Raw genomic sequence first — 25,768 nt, 5'->3', positions numbered from 1 at the left:
AAACCAACAAACTAGGATTTCTGCAGGCTATGATTAGCTTAATTTCAAAAACTTCTCCATGACATTCTTATCAATCTGAAAAAGACCATTTTTTGCCTTGCAATGAAGACTGGCTCCCAGAAAGTGGAAGATGATGGTGGACAATGAGTTGGCAGCTGGAAATTACTGTGCATTCCCTCCAAAATTTCCATCCTGCTATATGGAAAAAGCCAAGTGTTCCTCAAGTGCACTAGGCAGGCTAAAAAATTATAAATAATTGTTGAATAAAAGGAAAAAACTTGGTCTATAAAATCCCATCAGCATTTTATGGGAAAAAGAGGTCAAAAATATTTTCCCTGTGAGCAGAGGAAGAGAAACTTAGACCTTTTTTTTCCCTGTAGAGAGAGCTCAGACATCCGTGTCTTTCTATAATTTGGAGAAGCCAGGAAGAGAGAGCCATGGGAATGAAGCCTGGAAGCCAGCCTTGGAAGGGGGATGTCTAACAAAGAAATCATGAAGTATTGTAGGATTTATTTCAAAGAAATTGAGTCTTGTGGTCATTTACCCAGAGACTCAACAACAGTTTCCACCCCAAGTGTTCCCAGGGAGCACATGTGCAAACCAGCAGGGGATTTCATTTTCAGCCCTCCAGGCCACTCTTTCTTCCTGATCCAGACAAGGAGTTCCATTAAATGCCAAGTGCTGATACATTTGTGTCTCAGGAGGGGAGAAAGAGAGGTTGGAGAGGGATTTTGGGAGCCCCTTGCCCTGGGAAGGTGTGAACTCACCTTTCCTTTGCTGATTATAAAGAAGGTGTCTCCTCGAGCCCCTTGGCGGATGATGTACTCTCCACTCTCGTAGTGAGTCTGCAAGAGGGAAAGGAACCAAATGAAGATGAACAAACAAAAGCAGATCCTGTTCTCCAGCCCATAATTTGGCAGCTTTGCAAGAACATCACCCTAGACCCCTTTTATCCCAGCCTGACACTGGCTGTGACTTAAAGATTGTTCTGTGGTAAGGAATAGAATAATTAAACTGGAAGCATTTGTGGCTTGCCCATTTTTCTTCTGGCTGTGCTGGTGCCAGCCTGTGCCCAGATGAATTATCCTCACAGCCTAAATTCATTTTTAGCACGTCAAGACACAGGAATTTCCAACAGGGAATATGCTACACAATCTAAACTGCAATAACAAGTCTGGTGTAAAAATTTTCTTTTCCTTTTTTTTTTGTGTTGGTTTTGGTGGTTTTCCAGCTTTGCTAGCAAGGGCTTTATTCAGCAAATAAGTTTTGCTTTTCTCCTGTTATTACAGTAGTTTAATCTGTCAATTTTTGCCTTGCTTTGTGGAATAGTCCTTGCTAAATTCATGTCACATTATCAGTGCTAGCATCTAAACATGTTAAGATATTTTCATCCCTTGTGTCACCCCATCAAAAGCAATGTGCATTTATATATCACCAAAAAACCTAAATATTTTCTAAATCAAGACTTCTAATTGATATTTAGACCCACCCCCCCACCAAACCTCAGAGTTTTCATCCCAGATGCTCTGCCCCAGCAAATTCAACCAACAGCAGGCTGGGGGATGCCAAGAGCTTCCCATCCAACCTCTCCTGCATCTGCCTTGGGATAAATGTCTGTTGGATTTTTCAGTGATGACCAGGAGAGCAGGGGGTGCTGGGTATTCCCAGTCCAAATTTGGGACAAAATCACCCCAAAAATGCCCTGCACTCACCATCAGCTCTTCTAATCCCAAAGTATGTATAAACCAGCAAAGACTGGGGCTAACATGGGGGAATGAATCCAAATCCTCAAATTTGGTTAAGTTTGAGATGTTTTCTTTCAAGGGTGTTGTGTTGAGGTGAGTTTATTTATCTTTACACCCCATTTACAGACTGATAACAGAACCCCCCCAGCTTTTCCCATTTTCATGTGCCGGAATGGGAATAAAGAGGGAAAAAAAGTCTGGAGGAGACCTGAACACAAACTTGCAGAGTTTTAGTGCTTGTGTTGGGTGTTTCTGGAGACCAGATTTAAGGTGCACGTTTTTGACCACCCAGGGTGCAATTTCTTGGAAGGGCCTGATTTTAGGAGGTGTAGGGATCAGATCCCCCCCTCAAGTGGAATCTTGTAGGCATCCAAAAATCTAATTAATGAAAATACTGGGCTAATGACTTCCAAATTTACAACAGGTAGTCCATATTCATTAGATACCTTAATGGTGATTTTTGTATGATTTTTGGGCAATTGAACAGGATAAACTTGCTCCCTAAAAGGTCATTTCTTGGTGTTGCACCAACCACTGCAGAACTGAGTCTCAGTCCTGTTGCTGTAACCAATTCCCACCCATAAGTTCTTCCAATCTTCCAACCCATAAATTCACCCAACCATTTCCATCCCTAATTCTTCTCAATCATTCCCACACATAGCTCTTCCCAACCCATGAGTCCTCTCAAACTTCCCACCCACAAATCCTAACCATTCCCATGCATGAGTCTTCCCAAACTTCCCACCCAGAACTCAGCCAAAGGAATAGAAGGAACAAAAATTTGAGCTTCAAAGCACCTAATGCTGACTCTCATTTCAGTGCATTTTCTCTCTTCTTTTTTAAACTGAGCTCTGATCTCAGCCAAGTCCTTCTTCCAACATTCCAGTCACATTCCTCTGGTTCTTCCCTGAGTGCCCAGAGCTTTCATTTTGCTTGACCTGCTCCTCACTGGTACCTCTATCCATGCCCTTCCTGCCACCCCCATCCTCATGTTTATGCATTCCAAGCCATTTCTCTCACAGCTAATTCCACCCGCAATTCTTCGTGCTTGAATCAACCCATCCTTCCCATCCTTTAGCAATGCTCCTGCTTTCAAATCCTTGTTTTTTAACATAAATCTGTGTACTTCACCCTTCTGATGGAATTCTTGCTATCTGTCCAGTCTCAAAGCAACATCCTGGGCAGGCAAAGTGCCCATGAGCTTGCTCAGGGCATGTGGAAGTGGAAATAAAGACAAGGCTCTTGCTTTTAGCCTCATTTGAGAGGCAGCAATACCTCCTCAGGTACCTCTGCTGCCATCAAAGATCTCTGAAGAAGCGTTTTGGCAAAAGTTCACAGAATCCCAGGATCACTGAGCTTGGAAAAGGCCTCCAAGACCATGGATTCCACCTTGTGACTCATTCCCACCTTGTCCCCAGCCCAGAGCACTGAGTGCCACCTCCAGCCCTTCCTTGGACACCTCCAGGGATGGGGACTCCAAACCTCCCTGGGCAGCCCCTGCCAAGGCCTGAGCACCCTTTCCATGCAGAAATTCCTCCTGCTGTCCAAGCTGAGCCTCCCCTGGCACAGCTTGAGGCCATTTCATCTCATCCTGTCCCTCAGCGTATAGAGAAGCTGGAATCTTTCACAAAATAACATTTCCAGCCTAAATGAACAACAGTGAAGCTCTTCCTCCTTTTGAAGCCCTCCATCAAGTGCCTCCCATGGAGATCCCTGTTCGTCCAGTAAGAGTAGCTTCTATAAAAATACCAGGATTTATTTTCTTTTACTTCTGTTGTCAATTGTACTTAAAATGATCCAAAAAATCCCAGCACCAAAGGTAGGGGCTGGAGAGGAGGGTGAGAAGAAGGCCTACTCAGAAGATTTGAGAGGGTAAGACATGGACAGGTCTCCATGACCTGCTCCAGGTATCCCACAGGAGAACTACCAATCTCATGATCAAGTCAGATTATGCTCTAGAAAAGGCAACTATCCTATTTTAATAAATCCCTCATCCCATGCAGAATGTCAATGAGTGGACATGGACATTTCTTTGAGTGGAGAAATACTCAATGCAAGTGCTCTTCAGGAGTGACTGGATTTTTATGAGACCAACTTATATTGAAAACAGACAAAATTAGGAACAGTGGGGCCCAACAGGACCAAATTTTGACAATAAACTTTTTTGAGTCCCAATGCTCCCCAAGCTGAAAATCTCCCACAGATACAGGACCCAAAGCAATGTACAAACCATATTTCAGTGACCACCCCAATCCATCCATCCCAGAACAGTTAATGTGTGATTAATTTCTTTGTCCCCAACACACCATCACACCCACCACACAAAAAACCATCACCATTGCACCTTCCCACCTTCACATCTGGCTGAGGACTTTGGGGCACTGAGCTTGGTTGATCAGTCACAAACTTCACCTGGAGCTTCTGCTCCCAAATACCACGAAAAATGAGATGTCCGAGAGCACAACCAGGCCTTGTGGAGAAACCTTGACTAAAATTGAGGTGTCTGAGAGCACAACCAGGCCTTATGGAGAAACCTTGACTAAAAATGAGACGTTTGAGAGCTGGACCAGGCCTTGCGGAGAAACCTTGAGCAGGCCTCATGGGAAAACCTTGACTAAAAACGAGATCTCTGAGAGCCTGCCCAGGCCTTGTGGAGAAACCTCGACTGAAAATGAGATGTTTGAGAGCTGACAGGGTTGTGTGGAGAAACCTTGATCAGGCCTCAGGGAAAACCTCAGTTAGGCCTCATGGAGAAGCTTTGACTAAAATTTAAATGTCTGAGAGCCTGCCCAGGCCTCACAGAGAAACTTTGACCAGGCCTCGCAAAGAAACCTCAATTACACCTCACAGAGAAACCTTGACTAAAAATGAAATGTTTAAGAGCTGACCAGGCCTTGTGGGGAAACCTTGACTGAAAACGAGACGTCTGAGCTGGACCAGGCCTCATGGAGAAACCTCCACTGTGGAGAGCAACCTAACAGTTAAACTTGAGGAAAAGCTCCCTTTTTTCTCCACCTGGATGCCTCTGACTGCTGTGTTTATGCTGAGAATATTTGGGAAAAGGTGGAAACAGGGCGTTTGGAATGCTCCATGAGCACGGTGCCAAAGGTCCCCTCAGGGGAGTAGAGGCACAAAGGTGGCTTTGAAACGAGGACTTCAAAGCTGGAGCTGGGTTTGCACCACAAAAACCAGGGATGGCAACATGGGCTTGATGACACTTCTCCATGTCCCACCCATTGCATCCAGAGTGTTTTTAAAACAAAATAAAAATAACCTAAATATGTTATTTTGCTGGTGCTTTAAAAAATATTCACAGAACTGTCAGCAAAACTCCAAACAGAAGCATCTTTTAGAAGATTTGTTTTTCCTGTTCAGGATTTGCTGCCTTAAACATCCTAAAATGACAACAGACATGCAAACAAAACAAAATGGAAAAAAATATTTATTTGCTGAAACTGCTGCAAAACCAAGTGGGTAAACAGCAGTCTGCTGTACTGAACTCTTTAAGAATCACACAGATTTGTTTCCCTGTTTTTACAGTGTGTCCTACTCCCAGAGATTATCTAAAAATGCTGCTGCATGAAATAACCAGAAGGGAGGATTATGCTTTTGCGGTCCTCTCCTCATTTATCCCTAATTTTTGACACTTAAGGCATCTCAGTACCCAAGCAGCAGCTTAACTAGAGAGCAACAAGTGGGAAATTAAAACATGAAGAAGATGCAGTGATGAGGGAAAGAGAGGGTTAACTCATGCCATTAATTCCATGATAATTATGGAGCACAGAATTGAGAAAGGAGATGAGAAAGGGGACCTAATTGTGGCCTTCCAGTACTTGAAGGGAGCCTACAGGAAACATGGAGAGAGACTATTTTCAAGGGTCTGGAGGGACAGAACAAGGGGGAATGGCTTCCCACTACCAGAGGGCAGGGTTAGGTGGGATATTGGGAAGGAATTGTTCCCTTTAAGGTTGGGAAGCCCTGGCACAGATTCCCAGAGAAGCTGTGGCTGCCCCTGGATCCCTGGAAATGTCCAAGGCCAGGCTGGATGGGGTTTGGAGCAGCCTGGGAGAGTGGAAGGTGTCCCTGCCCGTGGCAGGGGATGGCACTGGATGGGCTTTAAATGTCCATTCCCACCCAAACCATTCCATGATCCTGTGATTTTCACTCAACTGGCTCTGAGCTGCAATGTCCTGCAGCATTTTTTTTATTTTTCATACTGATGGATTACAAACTTACTCTTCCTCCTTAAAGATACAGCTCTTTGATCTCCCACCAGCGCTCTGAGTATGTACTATAGAGCAAAAGCTCTGCTGTGACAGTGACAAGACCCCTTCTCCCTATGCAATCCTTTTGGGAAATATTTCCTCTGCACTGATTCACTGTGGTTCCTTAATGGGCTGTGACAGCGCTGAGGAAAACACTCCTGAGAATGAGCTGGACACTCTGGCTGTCTTCTTCAATTGTGGGGCCTTCTGCACTTTATGGATTGCTTCCAATTCCTGGAAAACCACCCCTGAGCAAGGCCTCCTAAAGTGGTTGCCTGTGCATGGACTCAGCACAGCTTCTGGAATAATACAATAATACACATACAAATTTGCATTTGTATAATAATGCAAATAAAAATAATATAAATCCTGGAATTCTAGGGCTGGATATAGTTGGGACACGTGAGGGTTATTGATCCAACTCCCTGGTCCCAGAGTAACTGCTTAAAACTAAACTATGATTTAAGAGATGACTCCCCACAATGAGTTCATCTGTCCTCGACAGAGGTCATATCAAGATAAAATCTGTATTATATTAAGATATAATCTCTGCTTCTGAGGGCTCAAAAACAGGGATTGCTCGAGGGAAAAGTAATCTAAAAGGATGTATGGGGACAGTAAAAAAACGATATTCAACAATTATTTCATTGAAGAAAAAGCAAGTACAGCCTCCACCTAATCCATGGGATACACACTGAAATGAATAAACCAAAGGGGATAAACAACAGGGTCCTGCTGTTCCTGAAATGCAAAGATGTGAGAAATGTTCCTAATTTGTTCTTCGGTTAAATGATGGCTTTAATTTCTGGTTGTTTCTTTTGGTGTTTAGCACCTGTTCCATGTGTCTGCATTTCCCTGTGGTGTGCTGAGAGTGAATAGGAGGGAAGGAGATAGGGCTGGCACCCTCCTGCTCTTCCTTTTTCTCAAACCCTCCTCCCATTTCAGTGTCCCAAAGGCAAAAAAACCTCCACAAACTGAGCTGTACCCAGCCCTCTCTCAGCTGGGCTGCTGGGACAAGACAGGAGATGGGAATAAAGTTACACAAATGGAAACTGTGGAAGGCAGAAACTCAACACGTTCCACTTGAGAGCAAAAGGCCATCTCCAAACTGTGATTTTTCCAATTCTGACAACTCCCCAGGTGAAACTGCTGGTCCTGAAACCCAGATTTCCACCAGGAATTCAAGTGTTTTGCACTGAGCTGTAAACAAGACACTGTTTACAGTTGTGATAATTCAGAAGCTGCCTGAAGGTTGACTTCTCTCATGGAAAGAAGCAGCAGCTCCACATCTCTGGCATTTCCATGACCCAGAGCACACAGCTGAGCAGTTTGGTTTCCTTTTACACCATCAAATTCAAGGTCTTTACACCAGAACACCCAACCTTCACAGAACTCTCCTCATGCTGATTAACAGTGGATGAATAGGAGCATTTGTGAGCTATCAAACAGGATTTATTAGGTTTGCCATAGAACAAACATGGCTCATCTGTGAAGCTCTCTAAACCAAGCAGTGCTAAGGAGAAGGACATAAACTAAGGATAAACCTCAGTGGTTTAATCTCCTAGTCTGGAAAAACATGACATTGTCCTTTTGACTGTGATTTTATCCCCTTTCTTTTACATTCTACTGGACTTCAACCCAACACTCACTGAATGCAATTTTCAGGGATAATTAAAAGGCAACAAGGTGGATAAGGGTTGATGTTTGGCCCAGGTTCTTTCTTTCCAAAGGCAAGGTGCACAAGATGGGAGGAGCTCCTGGACCTTTCCTTCTGCCATTCCTGGAATGCCCCGGCACTGGCTGGACAGAAGGAACTGGCCTGTGTGGGTGAGGATTTCTTGTGCTTCAAACTTTTCTCTTTTTTAACAACCATCTGCTAAGAAGAAACAAGAGTTTGGGGAGGATGAGAAATGGGGGAAGGAGAGGATGCTGAGGAAGCTGGGAAGTTGAGAGATACAGAGGGGGGTGAAGAAGGCAAAAGGTCAAGACCAACCTCAAAGATCAAGAGGGAGAACTCAAAGAGTTCAAGGATTAAGAGAGCAGAGAGATGACAGAGGGTGAGAGCAACATGGGGTCAGGAGAAATGAGAGAGAAGCTGTAGCAGCAAGATTTTCCAGGAAAACAAGATGAACTGGTATGGAAAAAAATAGGATTTATTCCCAGGGGAGATAACAGATAACAAACTGTTGGGTAAAAGGCAGTAGTGGTATTAGGCCACAGATCAAGCCACAAATTGGGGTCAAAACACCAAAAAGCTTTGCTCGGGAATTTAAATAATACCAGATTCAAAGATAATGACTGTGAAATGTGGAGAATTAGTTGAGAATCAGTAATTAGAGAAAGGACCTCCAGGAAACAGAGTGGAATCAATTCATCAGTCACCTTGAGTAAAAATTAGCAAACAGCAAAATTCAGCAAAAATAAAAATACAGTTAAAAAATAAATTAAGACATTTGTGTGTCCTGAGCCAGTCAAATATATATAATTTTAGGCTTTTGCAGGATTGAAATCTCTATAATTCCATGACATTCCCAGCTTCCTTTGGACATTAAAACACAGGAACTTTGAGGAAATCTAGCCAGAAACAGAACTCCACAATGGCACTGCACCACAAAACCTCTCTTCAATCACCGGAAGCTCAAATCCATGGGGGTCTAATTAAACTTCACTGAAATGCAAGAAAAGAGCTGCTCTTCAATCCTTTTCTAAACATCTCTGATTTGGTTTCCCTCCTAATAATGGAAGAATCTGTGTAGAAATTCATTGCCCTCCCTAAATCCACAGGTCTGTTCCACAGTTATTAGAATGGGAATCAATTCCTTGCCAAAATGAAACTGGAAGTAAACAACTTAAATCAACACATTTGTTTCATTTCTTTTCCTTCATTTTCTCCGAATTTCACATGCTTATTCATCCCAGGTATTTGCATTGCCACCAGGATCCAAACTCATTTCAGAATCGATCACGAGGAATGAAAAAATGCACATTAATTCAATATATTCAGCCACTTTTCCAGTCACCTGCTATGAAATGTATTTTATTTTGTAGTCTAGACCAAAGAGGAGACTCTACATCTCCATATGAAAATGCACTTCAAATTATCACTGGAAACCAACTTTACTGGAAGGGAAATCATGGAAAGCATTGGATTTATCCATCCTCTACAGACTTTTACTTGAACAGGTCATTTTCCCAGTTTAAACCCCTGAATTCACCACTTGCTTCCACTTCACTTTCTATGCAGGTGACAACCAGCCCTGAGTTTGGCAGATGAATTAAACACTCTCTCAGTTCATATTCCCTGTTATATCCCCATGGATTTTGACTGTTGCTGGAAAACATTCTCCTTTTCTCTTGATTTCTCTCATCAACTCCCCAAAAGGTACAAAAAAGGCAGAGTTTTATCAACCCACACAATACAAAGTCAGCCTCTATTCCCAGTCTGCACAACAAGGAATTCTGGAAGTGAATCATACTTTCATGAGACCAAATGTTTGCCCCAAATATATTTATTAAAGCAGTAAGTGAACTTTCACTCTGTGTATAACTTAGGAAAAGCTGAAATCTCAATTTTTAAAACATCAATAATAACTTTTCCCAATGGAAAAAGAATTTGCCTTGAGCCCCTCACCTGGGTTGCCACCGTCTCCTTGACAACAGAATTTTGAAAATTAGAATAAAACCTGTATTTTACAATAGAAATGCAAAATATCTCCTTCCCCAAGTACAGAAATCAGTATTTTTTACTGTTTAATAGATTCTCTGCTGCTAAAATTGACATGGCTGGAGCTGTGTGAGCCTATTTCAGCTTTGCTTGGAGGAAAATTTTAAAGGACCTTTCCACTGCCTCCAACTCATTCCAGGATTTTGGACAACTGGTATGTATCTAAAGAGGAAGGTGTGGGGAAAAAAATTGCATCCTGAATCCAGAAGATGGTGAAAGCTGAGATTTCTGAAGGATGAAGCACATCAAGAACTGACTCTGCAGCACTATCACTCCATCAGTCTCTCGTGCAATGACCCCACTCAGAAATACTGGACTTTCCCCAGCTATTTTGTGCTTTAGAGCAGATGTTTTGGAAGCATCTCTTATGTCAGTCCTGAAAAGAACCAGGACAAGGCTGGGAAATGTAATCTAGGTCAGATTTTTAGCACGAGGCACAGCTGACCCTTCCCTTACCAGGCAAGGACACGATGATCCTGACATTCCTTCACCAGGGCTTTTTTAAACTCTGAATTCTACTTTGCTTTCTCTTCAGGAATTTGGGAAATGGCCATTTGGATTTACAAGCAGAGTTTGGCCCCAATGGAGATGGGATCCCATCCCACACAGGGAAAATCCTGGGACAGCAGCAGCTAAAAGCTGGCAACAGCCATGTTATTCCCATTTCCCACCTCTCCCAGTGGATGGAAATCACAGGATGGGAGGAACAGAGCTCATCTCTTCTGCTGATAGAGGAACCTCCTTTCCCATTCCAGCAGCAGCCTCAGTTTTCCCAGCAAGGAGCTGTTTCCCCCCTCAGTTGCCTATAAATCACCACCACAGTCACTTATTTCCATTTTCTGCTCATTTTGTGTTATTAAAGCCTTTTTATTTTGGCACAAGATTCATGGTGAACACAGGAAGAGGGCCTGAAGCAGAAAGATCCCTGTTTTCCATGACTTTGAGGTGAAGAACCACAAACTAGGATCATCTCTATAGAAGCTGAGTTTCAGCCCTCCCTCAATCTAAGTAGTTTGGCAGGGAAGAGAGGCAATTTCTCTCTCTTTTTTGGGAGGAAAATTGAGCTGTGCTCCCAACACCCAGTCGAGGCACTGGGATGCACTGGGAGAACTGGGGGATGAACACGGGAGCCCCTGTGTGCCATTGCAGGGTGACAGCAGCTCAGATTTCATTCCAGACAGGGGACATCTGGCACTGCTGGAAAACCAAAGGAGTCAGGAAAGGGCTCCAAGTGCTCCTTAGTGCCCCCTCAGGCAGGGACTTTGGGGAGATGCTGCCCTGACTCCTCCCATCCCATCCACTGGGAAAAAAACCACGGATATGAAGCATCCCCTGGCAAATCTGGATTGTGTCCTTGCCCACATCACATCTCTGACAACTGACTGCAAGTAAATAATGGGAAAAAAGTTTTCATTGTGCACATTCTGACTCCAGGACCAGGATTTACCATCCCTTTTTCCAACGCCAAAGCAGCCATGGATAACACCGGATTATTTGGGACATGTCAGTCCCAAATCCTTACTCTGGATTATCCATAAATTATGGATGGTGTCTAAATGGTATTGGTTGCTTAAAATTGTAGAAGAGGGTGTATGACTGGAATCAGTCTTGAGGTTGGAGAAATGAACCTTTCCTGATCCCAGTCTGCATTTTAGAGGTGGATTTGTCGGGGATCCTATTTCATTTCCCTACATTTTGACCACAGGATTTTCCTGATGGAAGCTCACCCCTCGATTTCCATCAGATATCCATCACCAGATGGATTTCCATCAGATTTCCATGGAAATCCTCGATTTCCATCAGATATCCAACAGCATGGAATTGGTTCTTCCTTCACCTCCACAACACTGGCCAGGATCTGCTGGGAATCAGCCCCAGTCCAACTCTTCCTCCAAGGGAACCCAAACCTCTTGTGAGGATGCTCCAAAAAAGACTCCAAGCCGGAGTTAAACAAATGATGGTCTCAGTGAGGACATTCTGAGATGAAAACTTCCAACCCAGCTGCTGAAGTTCTGCACCCAAACCCCTCTGTTTGGTCCCCAAATCCAGTCACACAATCCCAAAATGATTTGGTTTGGAAGGACCTTAAAGTTCATCCAGTTCCATAGGCAAGGACACCTTCCACTATCCCAGGTTGCTCCAAGCCCTGTCCAACCTTGGACACTGCCAGGGATAGGAAATCAGGGCAGTCTCATGTTCTTTTTTCCATAATTTTGGAAAGTTTCCAATGAGAAGCAGAAGTTCCACATTGTACTTGACTCCCCAGAAGCTCTGAAGGTCAGGAATGTAGGTTTGAATTTCATGCCCTTTTAGAACCAGAAGGAACCATCCAGATCAATTAATCCTATGAAACACAAAAGCAAATCCCCCTTTTTCCTATTCCCAGTCAAACCTAAAGCTTCTCCAGCAGAACAACATCCCCTTTCCACCAGGAAGGGACACGGGAAGGGGATGAAGCTGTCACCAAGCACTCTGTCCTAGTGACTGATAAATATCCCAGAGGGAGCCCTACAATCCCCCAGCACCTCACCAGTCCCATGGGATCTGACCCTACAGTGAGGAATTCCACTTGGAAAGTTTCATGGGATATTCCCTATTAAGGATAAGAGTCACAGGGTGTTAAAAATACAAATCCATTTTCTCTGCAATGTGTTTGCTGCAGCATGGAAATAAAATTATTCCCATTTTATCTCACCAGTAACTCCCATCTGAATGTTAGCTCGTTGTTATAGTTTAGGATATCTTATGCCTCCTATTCCATGGATTAAGAAATGGCTTTTACTACCATGAGGACACTTTTCAATTCCTATTATTACAACCCAGACACTGCAAATGCCACTCTGTGATTGGGGAATTTCGAATACATCCCCTGAAGGGACATTTCAAACCAGAGAGGCACAAACCCTCAAATGTCAGCAATCCCATTTCCCAAGGGAAATAAATTCCCTGGAAAAGGACACAACCATCTTTTGAGGAGGTGTGGGATGGGAATGGATCTCCCCATCTTCACATCTGACCTTTGCTTTAAAGCTGGGTTTTAACAATTGATCCTATTGGTGGAGGGTCTCCAGCTGATACTCCCAGCACTCCAAGCCTGGTGGCCATTCCTTGGGTGGCCACAGGTGTTTCCATGATGGAAGGGACTATTCCCTTGATTTTTTTCCCTAATTATCCCCTGGCAGGACTCACTCAGGAGGGCCTGCAAGCCAACCTTGTCCCAGATTCCAGCAGGTGTCACTGTGGGCAATGCTATGGGAAATCCAGCAGGGAAAATGTTGGCATCAAAGGGAAAACACTCACCAGGGTAATTAATATTTGGGTTTTCCTTAACATAATTGCAGATTGTATTTTCCCCCTGTTTTTAAAGATAAAAAGGCGTTGTCTGTGTCAACTTGGATTGAAGGGTGGAAATCATGGAATGTTTTCAAGTAAGCACCAGGTTGGATTTTCATTCTGGGGTTTATTCCCACCAAAATTAGCCAATACAAGCTAATAAGCAGGGATATGTGGGTGAGAATTATGGAATTTTGGAAACTGCTGAATGAATTCCTAAGAGGAGATTCCCAAAAGACCAGAGAGCTACGTGCTCTCATTCCAAGCTCTCCCAAATAAACCAGCACTGAAAGCAAAGCCCTCAGCACAAAACAGGAACCTCATCCATGGGAAGATCCATCCCAAAAATCACTCAGCCCAGGCTGTCAGGAGCACTGCTTGGGAAGAGGGGCTTGAGCTGAGCCACCTCCACTACAGCAAAACCCTCCCAATGCCCAAATGTTAATTAAATTTCAGTCAAAATTAATTGATTGGATTTTCTCCACCTAGGAAGCGAAGGAAAACCAACAACCCATCGGTCCCAACCTGTCTGCAAAAAAGAAAATGCCTGCAAAAGCAGATGCCATGAGTTCCTTGCCCCAGTGTTGCTGTAGAGCCTCTGGAAACTGGGAACAATTAACAAACAGATACTGGAAAATTAGGAACAAGGCTGGATCAGGGAAGAGACAACTTGGAGCTCCTGAGCTGTCCCCTGTGACCTCTCTGTTGTCCCAGGTGCCATGAAAAAATCCCCATCCGTCCTGTGAGTCTATAATACAGCCAGCAAAACCACAGGGCAAATAATAAATTATGGATTTGCCTAAATCCTTTGTTTTCATATCTGTGAAACCCTGGAAAATATCTACGATTACAGCAAAAAAAGTTTTGTTTTTCTTTTTTCCTTTCTTTCATAACTGTGATGGATCAGCTGGAGAATCCGCTTAGAGGACATAAAAATATCTCCCAGCTAGCTTTAATCCAACTGGAAACAGGGAATATTTAAATCCCAACACCTGCACAATCTGAGAGGGGTGGCTTTAGAAATTAGCATTTTATTAGTGACCTCCTGAAAATCTGATCATCCACTCAATGCACTATTGTCAAAAATAACAATAAATTAAAGACAGAAAATTCTGGGGTGAAGCAATTTTTTTTCTGTTTGACGCTGCCTTTGCCACGTGTCCTGCTGGTGACCGTGCCACTGCTGGAGTGGCTTTTTCCACCACTGGGAGGTTGATTGAGGAGAAGGAGGTGCCCAAAAAATGAGGAAAAGCAGGAAAAGTGCTCAAAAAGCAGTTGGAAAACAGGGAACTATAGAACTCTCTTGAAGGAAGCATGGTTTGGGTTGATGGGACATTAAGGATGATCTCATTGCAACCCCTGCCATGGGCAGGGACACCTTCCACTATCCCAGGCTGTCCCAAGCCCCATCCAGCCTGGCCTTGGACACTGCCAGGGATCCAGGGGCAGCCACAGCTGCTCTGGGCACCCTGTGCCAGGGCCTGCCTACTCCCACAGGGAAGAATTTATTCTTTGACAGCTGAGAAAAATCTTACAACTCCCCTCCTTCTGAGTGTACTTGGGATTCTCATGGAGATTTCCATGAATCCATGTGCTTTGGACAGCTGGAGGAATATAATTCCCTAGCTGGGGTGCTCTGGCCTAACTCCAGTGGATTTTACCACTTGAAAGAAAACCAACAACCCAGCTCTTCTGCTTGGGGTTTAGTAAAGGAGCCCAGAGACAAGGGTAGGGGGACTTCTGAGAGTAAATGAGATGCTAATGAACTTCCCCTGTCTCCAGAGGAATTCAGCTTCACATGGAAAGCCTCTGGAAAAAGATCCCTCTGATTCCACTGGGATTTCAAGCCTGAACAAAACCTGCTTCTTGAGAGGTTTCTAAATTCATTTCATAAATCTCAGCTCAAAAAAAGAACACATTCCCTGCCTGAAAATTATATTTGGCAGAGGCCAAAAGCAGCTCCTTGCACCTGACACAAACACCCACCAAGGTGAAGACCTGAAGTTCCCACGTGTGCCATGAACTCCAGGAAACGCCTTTCCATGTGTTCAGCACAAGGATTTTATTGGGAAAAAAATGGAGAGATCTGATGTCAAATCAAATGGGAAAAAATGGCAACAGATTTTCCACCCCTCTGGTGAGAGCCCACCTGCAGTGGGGTGTCTGATCTGGGATGTGGAGCTGCTGGAGTGAATCCAGAAAAGGTCATGGAGATGTTGCAAGGGCTGGAGCCCCTCTGCTCTGGAGCCAGGCTGGGAGAGCTGGGGGTGTTCACCTGGAGAAAGCTCCAGGGAGAGCTCAGAGCCCTTCCAGAGCCTAAAGGGGCTCCAGGAGAGCTGGAGAGGGACTGGGGACAAGGGATGGAGGGACAGGACACAGGGAATGGTTTCCACTGCCAGAGGGCAGGGATGGATGGGATATTGGGACATTAAGAAGTAATCTGAGTCCCAAAGGTTTTTTCCACTGGCATCACCTTCCAACAAAAAGTTTTGCAGAACTGTGGAAGAAAAACCCCAAATCCTGCCCCATTTCTGCCACTGCAGAACAGAGGATGGGCAATACACACATACACAGGGTCAATCACACTCCTGACAAGAACCCACAGAAACCAGGGAATACTGAACTCCTTTCCTTGTGCTAACACGAGCAGGAGGTTATTTTTAATTCCCTGTGCCCACATTAAAGAAAATAATAAGGAAAACTTAACTCCAAAAAACACAATCCAAAGCTGGAGTAGCTCCTGCCACGGACTCTCTTGTATTCCTGCACTCCAGTTTTTTCAGCTCTATTTTATTTTCTAATACTTTTTTTCCCTCACAAAGCTTTTACTTCCTGGTGCAGCTACAAACCCAAAGCTGTGTTCTCATGAGCACCGTTTGAAAAATTAATGGAAGTACAACTTTGCAGTGGTACTTGGTCAAAATTGGAAAAATTTAGTCCATTTGTGATGAACTCAGTTGTGACTGAAGCTGATTTGATGCCCCCACAAGCAGCATTACCCTATCCCACAGCTCCCCCACAGTGCTTCCTTTGAGAAAAAAATATAAATAATAACATTAACGTATTTTTTCTTAACCAAAACCTTTTACTCTTCCCTGTTTACTTTGAATTCTCTCTCAAATCTGGTTTCTGGCTCTATCACAATACCTGCCTTGGTGCTGGCAGAGCCTGCAGGACAGACCAGGGACCTGGTTCCCTTTATCCAAGAGCCATCCTCACTCCTAAATAAGCCAAAAAACCACTGATTCTATGGAAAGCTAATTAATTTTGCACATTTTCCCTCTTCTATTCACTGTTGCCACACAATCCACAAAGCCAGGACTGTGTTCAGCCTCTGTTAATTAACCAGAGGCGTTCTGATCCATACTAATTGGGCAGTGTGGAGCAGGAAGGATGCTTGGCATCTCTGCAGGAAGGCCCAGGACAGCTCTTAAAGCTGAATTAAGCCATGCAATCTCCTCCAAGACCCCACTCTCCCCCAAGGAGCCACAACAGGAGCTCCACGAGCAACAGGGAAGAATTTTGTGTTGTTTTATTTTTTTAATATTTGTTCCTTTGGAAATTCAGTCTTTCATCGGAATGAAAATAAAAGGGGAAAAAAAAAAAAAAACAAAGGCTGGCAAGCAACAGTCAGCATACAAACTGAGCTGCTGAAGTGGCTGCAGACAGGAGCTGGGATCCCAGATTTCAGCACCCAGAGTGGCAGGGAGAGTTTCCATCTCTGGCAGCCTCTGCCTGTGGGGTTCAGCACATTTCTCTGCCTTTCCCCTAACTCTGGCTCTGCTGTTTGTCCAGGGATTCACCAGGAGCCAAGACCAGGGTACCTGGGGCTGGAGGGAACACATCACTGGCACTTGGATCTCAGTAGTGCATTCAAATAAATTAAAATTCTTAATATTATTGCTTCCAGTGAAAGAATTCCCAAAAAGCACACTGGGAGATGTGGGAATGGCATTCCCAGCACTTCCAAGCTGTAGCTGCTCTCCTGTTAACCCAGGATGAGCTGATGAAGTGCTCTGCAGCAGGATTTAGGGCAATTAGCCATATTAATATTTAAATATCTGTTTACACTGCAACTATGATAGATAAATATTATATATTTAAATATGATATAAAGTATTGTCAGAGAATCCTGGAATGGTTTGGGTTCGAAGGGACTTTAAAGTACATCCCTGTGCCATGGGCAGGGACACCTTCCTCTATCCCAGGCTGCTCCAAGCCTGGCCTGGAACACTTTAAATTCCTAAATCTAGAAATAATCCATAAATATACACACACACACATAAATGTCAAAGCTGTCTCGAGTACTGAACAACAGCAATGAGGCAAATCCATGTGACACAGTTTAGACCTGAAATTATCTGCACAAAAAACTGATCTGCGGGGTTTGGTAAGCAAATCAAAGGGCCTTTGTTGCTGTCTCTCGCTCCAGCTGCTCAGATCCTCACACACAACACCTTCCATGGATTACCAGGCTAAATCCCAAACAGCGAAGGAACAGAGAGGGCACAGGATTAGGAAATGCAGATGAAAAAGCCTGGGTTTAAAGTGCCAACGAGACTTAATTCAATCTCCCCCTCTGCATTTGCAACTGCAGAACTTTAAATGTCAGCTGATTCTGTCAGGGGCACCAACAGCATGTGGAGCTGCTGGAGTGAGTCCAGAGGAGGCCATGGAGCTGCTCCAGGGGCTGGAGCCCCTCTGCAGCCAGGCTGGGAGAGCTGGGGGTGTTCACTGGGGAAGAAAAGGTTCCAGGGAGAGCTCAGAATGCCTTCCAGAGCCTGAAGATCTGGATCCAGGGAGAGTTCAGAGCCCCTTCCAGGACAGCTCTTATAGCTGGGGAGAGGGACCTGGGACCAGGGATGGAGGGACAGGACACAGGGAATGGCTTCCACTGCCAGAGGGCAGGGATGCATGGGATATTGGGAAGGAATTGTTCCCTGGGAGGGTGGGCAGCCCTGGCACAGGGTGCCCAGAGCAGCTGTGGCTGCCCCTGGATCCCTGGAAGTGTCCAAGGCCAGGCTGGACTTTGGGGCTTGGAGCAGCCTGGGACAGTGGAAGGTGCCCATGCCCATGGCAGGAGGAGGAATGTATGGTCCTTCATGTCCCTTCCAACCCAAACCAGTCTGGGATTAGTTACTTCAGCTGCCCCTGGCTGAATTCCTGCCTCCTTCCCCTTCCCTGAAAACCCAGCCCAATCCAGTGAAGCTGGGACAGATGTTCAGCCAGGAAATGGCTCCATCCCTGACATCCAGGCAAAGGGATCCTTCTTTGAAACAGGAGTAGGAATTTGGAGTTGGGGAACAAAATTTAGAAGAATTAGCTGTAGGCATAATGAAGAATTTGAGATCAAATGGAAAATTACAAACTCATGAGCACCTGGAAGTGGCTTCAGAGGAGAATGGGTCAAGGAACCTTAATTACATCTATGAGTACCTGAACTCCAGATTTGAGATAGAAATCCTACAAGTTTTGCATTTGAATGGCACAGGAAATAACCTTAAAGAGGAAAAACATTGCCAGAATGTGAAGCAACTTAAGGAAAGAAATCCCAATTTTGTGCCATAGAAGCAAAAAAAAAAAAAAAAAAAAAAAAAAAAAAGAAGTGGAGAAATGAGGGAAAGGAGGAAATGCCAGCCCAGATCTCAGAGTTTGGCCCATGCCCACCAAAAGCTTGTCCCACTCCTCAGCCATGCCAGGAACACACTCCCCAGCCTACTCCCTTCAGGATTTTAATTCCATTTGCTAAATGAAATTATCCATAAAGACTGAAATTACTGACAATGTTGGTGCCTCTCAATTCTTGTGTGAGTTACCAGACACATTTTTCCAGGTAATAGTAACAATTCCATGATCCAGAGGGGTTTTCCAATATTTCAGAGGTGTAACCAATGGAAAGGGAGCTGTAGCCAGGTGGGAGTTTAAATCTAAATATACAGATCTAAGAGTGACTTTTTATTTTTAATTTATGCAAAACACAGCCTATTCCATCCAAGACAAACCCAGAGGAAATAACACTGATTCCAAGCAGGAAATTGGGAGCATCTACCCTAAAACCCCAGATTTATTCCTCACAAATGCTGCTTTCGTGCTTCATTTCTTCACTGAAACTTATTAAGAATTTTTTTCCCCCCCCTGCCACAAAGCTTTAAGTGTTTCTGGAAAAGTTTTATGGACTTTATTCTTCTCCTTAACTCTTGATAAGGAGCTTAATGCTGGTGATGTGATCCAAGCAAATTCTGGTTGGCAGTGGGGTTTTGAGATAGGCAGATGGAATTTATGGCAGAGGGAATTCATATCCTTTTTTTCCTTAAATCAGAGCATTCCCTGGCAGTAGAGGGAATAAAGCTTATCTGTGACTATGCAATTACTCGGGGTGACAAACAGCTGAATTGTTGGAGCCACAAAATTTATCTGGGCACTAAATAAAAAGGCAGAGAAGGAACAACAACCCCAGCAAAGCTCAGAAAAAAAAAAGAATTCAAATCAACCTCGATGTCAGCAGCACTTTTCTTCCAAATCCAAGGGAACGTCTTCCCTGCCGGAGAGGCGTGGATGAAGACAAGTGAGCAGTAATGAAATAAATTACTGCCACACACACATTTCATGCACTTAAATCACCTTTTGGAAGGGTTTGTTAATGACTTTCTGGGATATTGAATTCCTCAGGCCCAGAAGGGAATAAAATATGGGTGAAAATTGTGAAGTGTGATGCGACCCAAATATTTTACATCCATTTTACATCTGCTTATGGGGCAAGGTTTGGGGAGTGGGGGGGTGGTTTTGGTTGGTTGGAGTTTTTTTGGGATTTTTTCTTTTTTTTTTTTTGTAGAGTACAGGTTAGGTATTTTTGCATTTTTGAGGGTTTGTAGGATTTTTTGTGGTTTTTCCTGGTTGGTGTTTTGAGGGTGATTTCTTTGTTCCTTTAAATAGACTTATTATTGAAAGATTGACCCTAATGAGAGCCCAGTTAAAGCCAGGCAGGCAAAGCCCAACTCCATCTCAACATTGCTGTAACCCCTTCCCAGAGCACCTTTTCTACAACACCTTTAAAATACCCTCCAACATAAGTGTCCCATCAAATCTGAAATGAGATCAGGTTTTCACATTCCCCTCCTCCCCACAACTCATCCAAGGGCTGGAGAAGCTCATTCCCTTCTGGATACCACAGGAAATGATTGATTCACTCCCCAGTTGGACAAAAACCCAATTAAAAATATATATAAACCCTGTTCAAAACTGGATTCATTTTCCCCACAACTCCTCTCACAGCCTCGATGGCTGCCAAACTGGGGAGCTCCTCTTTGGGGAAAAAGAAGTTGGATATCATCAGCAGAATGTTCTGAGCTCACAAAATCCCAAAATTCAAAGCACTTACCTCTTCCAGGACATCTGCAAGCTTACTGAGGATCTCCTCTGGAAGGCTCTGGAATGTAGGAACGCTGCAATACAAAAGAAACCTTGATTAATGGATCCCTCTACACAGCACACAGATCCAGCTGCTTTCCTCCCCTCTGTCTTCCTGAGATTTTTCCTTCGTGCTCTGGGGCTGAACAGGAAAAAGATATCATGGAAAGCTGCTCCTTTTCTAGCAGCCAGGATGCATTTGGTGATGATGGGAGACCACTGGAATAAACCACCCCTAAAGCTCATAATCAACTAGGGAACCATGCAGCATCCACTGGAATTCCTGTGTACCACAAACCCACTCAGTCATATTCCTTCCTGGGCTGCTTCAGCGCCCCAGAAATAAAATGCAACAAAAGATGGGCTGAAAGATCAGCTCCAAGCAGCTCCAGATAAAAGAGTGAAACCTCACATGGATGGATGGATGGATGGATGGCAGAGCACAGAACCACCATACAAGCCCTCAGGGAGTTTCTGAACACTCCCCTGGCAGTTTTACAGCCAAATTTGTGTTCTTTTCTTTGGCCAAAAAGGTGACTTTGTCACTTGTTTGGCAGCAATTTCCTCAGCAAAGGCTGCCCAGGCCAGGCTGGGATGAGAAGGTGATGCAGCCATGAAGAAACCCCTGACCCAGGGTCCACAGGGACTGCACCTAAATCAGTCTGGAGTGGGATAGGGGACACGAGTTTGGGTCTCCAAACCTCCAGGGAGTATTCTGACTTTGAAGCTGTAACTCCACTGCCTTACAGCCCACCCAGGGAGACTGTGGAATTGCCATCAGGACATGGTCCAGGGCAACCTGAACCAGAGGATCTCCAGATGTCCCTCCCATCCTCAGCCAGTCTGTGATTTGCAGTATCCTGGTTTCTAATCCTCTCTTTCCATAAAAACCTGAGATCCATCAATATTCCCAGGTGATGCTGAAGGAAACAGACACAACAAAAATTTAACCCAAAATACACCATGGCCAGAGAAGCTGTGGCTGACCCTGGATTCCTGGAAGTGTCCAAGGCCAGGTTGGATTTTGGGGCTTGGAGCAGCCTGGATAGTGGAATGTGTTCCTGACATGGCAGAGGGTGGAACTGGATGGGATTGAAGGAGAAAAGGAGGCTCAGGGGGAACCTTGTGGCTCTGCACAACTCCCTGCCAGGAGGGGACAGCCAGGGGTGGTCGGGCTGTGCTGCCAGGGAACAGGGACAGGACAAGGGGAAACGGCCTCAAGCTGTGCCAGGGGAGGCTCAGCTTGGACAGCAGGAGGAATTTCTGCATGGAAAGGGTGCTCAGGCCTTGGCAGGGGTTGCCCAGGTGGAATCAGCATCCCTGGAAGGGTTGAACAGCAAGGGAACATGGGGATATGGATCAGTGTGGGGCTCAACAGTGCTGAGGGAACAGCTGGACTTGATCTTTAATGTCTTTTCCAACCTAAATTATTCTCTTATCCTTTATTCTTCTTTTCAATTAAAAAAAAAAAAATTCAGTTGAATCTCTTCTATTTAATGATAACCAGAAAACATGGGCAGATAAATGCAGAAAAAAATCACCTTTCTGCTCTCAACAACAGCCTTTTTTTTCCTTAGGAAGAGCACTTGTATTACTGGGAGCACGTGGGCCCACATTGTAACAGGAGCAAACAAACAACTGGACAGGAATTCTGTGACAGTCTGGCCTAAGCATAAAATGAAAGTTCATTACATCAATTCCAGCATTCCCAAACGAGGAATGAACTTATAGGATAACAGCCTTGGACAAGTGGTCAGATTTTATTGTGGTTGCACCTTTTAATTCCCAAACTGGGGGGGAACCCACCACAGGGCACTTTTTAATGGATAATTATGCCTGTGAAATCCAAGGGAGGGTAGTTAAAGACATCTATTATAGACCAAATCCATTAAAAAAGCAGAGAAATAGGCCTCCAGTTCTTCCCAAATTCCAACTTGTACCATGACAAAAGCCTAACATTTCATCTCTGCAATAGAGCACATCACAGAAAAAGCAATTTTTTGATAAAACAAACACCGACACATCATGGAATTACACCATTAATATCCCAGATTTAGGGGGGTTTGTGGCAGGCCAGAACTCCCCTGAACAGCCAGAAGTGACAAAACACCCAAATATTTGAGTTTCTTTGATAAGAAGAGAGCAAGACTTGATTCACCAAGTCAATAAAAGTCCCTCTCTCAGGCTCTCCACAGGCCAATACTGAATGGATTCATAAAACAGAGTCCTGATTCCCTCCAAGAACTGCCTGGATTACTGAAGGACTTGTGTACAAAAGGAGTGTTCCCATGATTATTTCCAGGTGGGTACTTACCCTGAAAGGCAAATGGAGCCTCAGCTCTCCAAGGAGAGCCTTGAGCAAAACAGCTGAGCTGCAAATTGCTCCAAGTGGGAAAACACATGGGACAGAGGCAAACGGGGGCAGCAAACCTCCCAGGGAATCTTTGATCAGCACAGTAAGAGGCAGGAAAATTGTATTTCCCTTTCTACAGCTGTGTGAAAAAGGCTGAAACTATAGAAGAGCAAACATCCAGCCCTTGAGCTGGGATGTACTTAGGGTAGGAGAAGTTGCAGCAAATGCTGTTCCAGGTGTTCAAGGAACAATTGTTCTGCCCAACAAAGCAGAGTCAAACTAACCCAGACTTTCTCCAAGTTCTCCTCCCACTGCTCCTTAAATCCCATCAACAATGAAGATTTTTAAACACCCACTCCAGACAGTAACAATGCTACAGCTAGCAAAACAGATATTCTGGTCTGAAACTTGTGACTTTTCTCTCTGCCTGCAGCACAAGTGAAGGATTTCACTTGTTCCTCTTTTTCCACAACCATCTCCCACTTTGCCCAGGAAAAGCTGGACTTGATGATCTCGGGAGTGTTTTCCAATTTAATGATTGTGATTCAATTGTAGAGAAAACAAGAGCAGCTCACCAACCTCTCCCAGGATGAGGCTTCTTCTACTCTGCCTACCCAGTCCTGACAAGGGACTTTCTCCAGCTGTTTCTTATTCCACTTAATGAGTAATTTCTCCACCTGCCCTGAATCCACTCCCTGGGTGAGGTTATGGAATCCATCTGGGGATGGATTAGAATGGAATGGAGCTATTCACAACTGACCTCCTGCTCACCTGCAGACCCTCTGCTCCTCTAAGTTCTTGAAGGTGATGTGGCTGTTAAAAAGTATGGATACCAAATTATTTAATCCTATTTGATAGGATCCCCTGGCAAAAGTACAGCTCAGGATCCCCAGGAGGATCCAAGCCACTCTACAAGGAGGCAAAGCAGGCCCCTAGCTCCAGGGATTTGAGTTTTAACAGAAAATGCAATAAACTGGATGATTTTAATCCATCCACAAACAACATTTTATCAGGAGAGCATGACTGCCATCACAGGGAGGAGGGTGAGGAACCTTCTCCATCCACCCTGTCCCTACACCCTGGGCAGTGAGCAGGAGAAGGAGGAGAGGTGACATTTTCCTGGCTGCATTCCCCGCTGCTCAGCCATGGAACATTGTGTAGGGATGGCAGTTCCTGGACCCAGGAGAATTTCCCGTGGGGAATTGCTCCCTGTCTGGCTCCAAACATGAGCCGTTTTCCCAGAAAGCTCAACGTGCCCAGCACCAGCTGCCAAACTCAGGGAGAGCAGCTGTGCTGTAACATCCATGGATTGAATCCCCGTCCCCATGGAGGAGCAGGGATATGCCCAGCCCGAAGGAAGTGGGAAGGGTTGTGGCTCCATCCCTGGGGATGCAGTCACCAAGCTGCTCTCAACTTCCAGGTAGAAGCAACATCCCCATTAAGCAGACTTTGATCCATCCCAGGGGAAGGCTCCTGGAGGAAGCAGCAAGTGCTTCCAAGCAGTGCTGGCTGTGGCCCAAGGCGTTGTTTGCAGCCTCAGACGCGCTCGGTGGCAGCGCTGCCAGCTCCGACAGGACATTTATCTTCTGACACACGCCTCAACTCGCAGGGCTCCTGGCTCTGCTCTGCCTCCAGCATATAAAAGCAACCATTCACTCTCTAAATCCCTTTCAAGACACGTTCCCAAACTTTTGAAGGGTGTTCAGTGAGGGTGCCCATCCAGGTCGGTGGCAGATGTTTCTCCTGGGTTAAGCCTGGAACAAAACCTCTCTCTTTTACTGCTGCTTGGCACCAGCACAATTGCTGAGCAGTTGTTGTCATTGCTGTGTGCCTTGGTAAGCAGAGCTCCAGACTCCAACCCTCCAGTAAAAAGAAATTAAGACTAAGTTCCTTGAAACTTCTTTTTTGGCAGCCAACTGAAATGAAGGCTGAAAAATGCAAATGTCATTGCTTAGCACACTCGGGATGCTCCTACAGCTCTGTCTCAGCTCCAGAAGAGCTGAGGCTACATCTGATCAGCCCAAGTGGATCCTTGATTTGGGATATCACCAAAAAATGGTATTTTGGGCAACTCAAGCCTCCCACTGGGCTCCCAGCTGTTTCAGGAAGGGAATGCTGGCTCCATTGGGATCATGGTCCTGGCATAATTTCATAGAATCAGAGTTGCTGAGGTTGGAAGGGATCTTAAAGCTCATCCAGTGCCACCACCTGTCCTGGGCAGGGACACCTTCCACCATCCCAGGCTGCTCCAAGCCCCCTCCAGCCTAACCATGGACACTTCCAGGGACCCAGGGGCAGCCACAGCTTCTCTGGGCACCCTGTGCCAGGGCCTGCCCACCTGCACAGGTACATTCCTTTTGTGTTACAAACTGCTGCATCAAAATCATTCCTCTTTTCTGTCCGATTAATAAATATTATTTGGAGGATCAACTGCTGGTTATATTCATTCATAGTACCCACAAGAGAAGTGGCAGAAATTATTTTCAGGAAAGGTATATTTATTTCTCCAAAAATGTCAATTGTTCCCCAGTCACTCAGGTAATTGCTAAGTCAAAGCAGGTTTTCCTCTAGCAATTTCCCACATGCTTTGCTTGGATTCATGGAATTGCTGAGATGGGAAAATCCCTCCCAACCCATTGAATCCAACCTGACACCCATTCCCACCTTGTCCCCAGCCCAGAGCACTGAGTGCCACCTCCAGCCCTTCCTTGGACACCTCCAGGGATGGGGACTCCAAACCTCTCTGGGCAGCCCCTGCCAAGGCCTGAGCACCCTTTCCATGCAGAAATTCCTCCTGTTGTCCAAGCTGAACCTTTCCCTAGCTTTGTTCCTTTCCCTGGACATACTCCAGCCCCCTCTGGCTGCGAGGGCCCAGAAAAGGACACAGAATATTAGAGAACCAGGAGGAAGGGATAGGGAGGGTGGCAGCCACTCACATTCC

At 45.0% G+C, this 25,768-nt stretch overlaps 1 protein-coding gene across 3 annotated transcripts in view; it reads right to left on the bottom strand.

Moving 5' to 3' along the window:
- PRKG1 (protein kinase cGMP-dependent 1) overlaps window positions 1-25,768 on the bottom strand; it is a 358,167-nt gene that overhangs the window by 90,252 nt on the left and 242,147 nt on the right. For all 3 annotated transcript variants that reach the window (XM_033066125.2, XM_033066123.2, XM_033066126.2), the window contains exons 5-6: window positions 20,446-20,509; window positions 768-845 (exon numbers count right to left, since the gene is read on the bottom strand). In XM_033066125.2, the coding sequence (XP_032922016.1) occupies window positions 768-845; window positions 20,446-20,509 (142 nt within the window). The remainder of the gene's footprint in view (window positions 1-767; window positions 846-20,445; window positions 20,510-25,768) is intronic.

This window comes from Catharus ustulatus, chromosome 8, assembly GCF_009819885.2.
Source record: "Catharus ustulatus isolate bCatUst1 chromosome 8, bCatUst1.pri.v2, whole genome shotgun sequence".
NCBI lineage: Eukaryota > Metazoa > Chordata > Aves > Passeriformes > Turdidae > Catharus > Catharus ustulatus.
The sequence above is the reverse complement of the archived record's forward strand: the minus strand, read 5'-3'. Positions and strand labels throughout refer to the sequence as shown.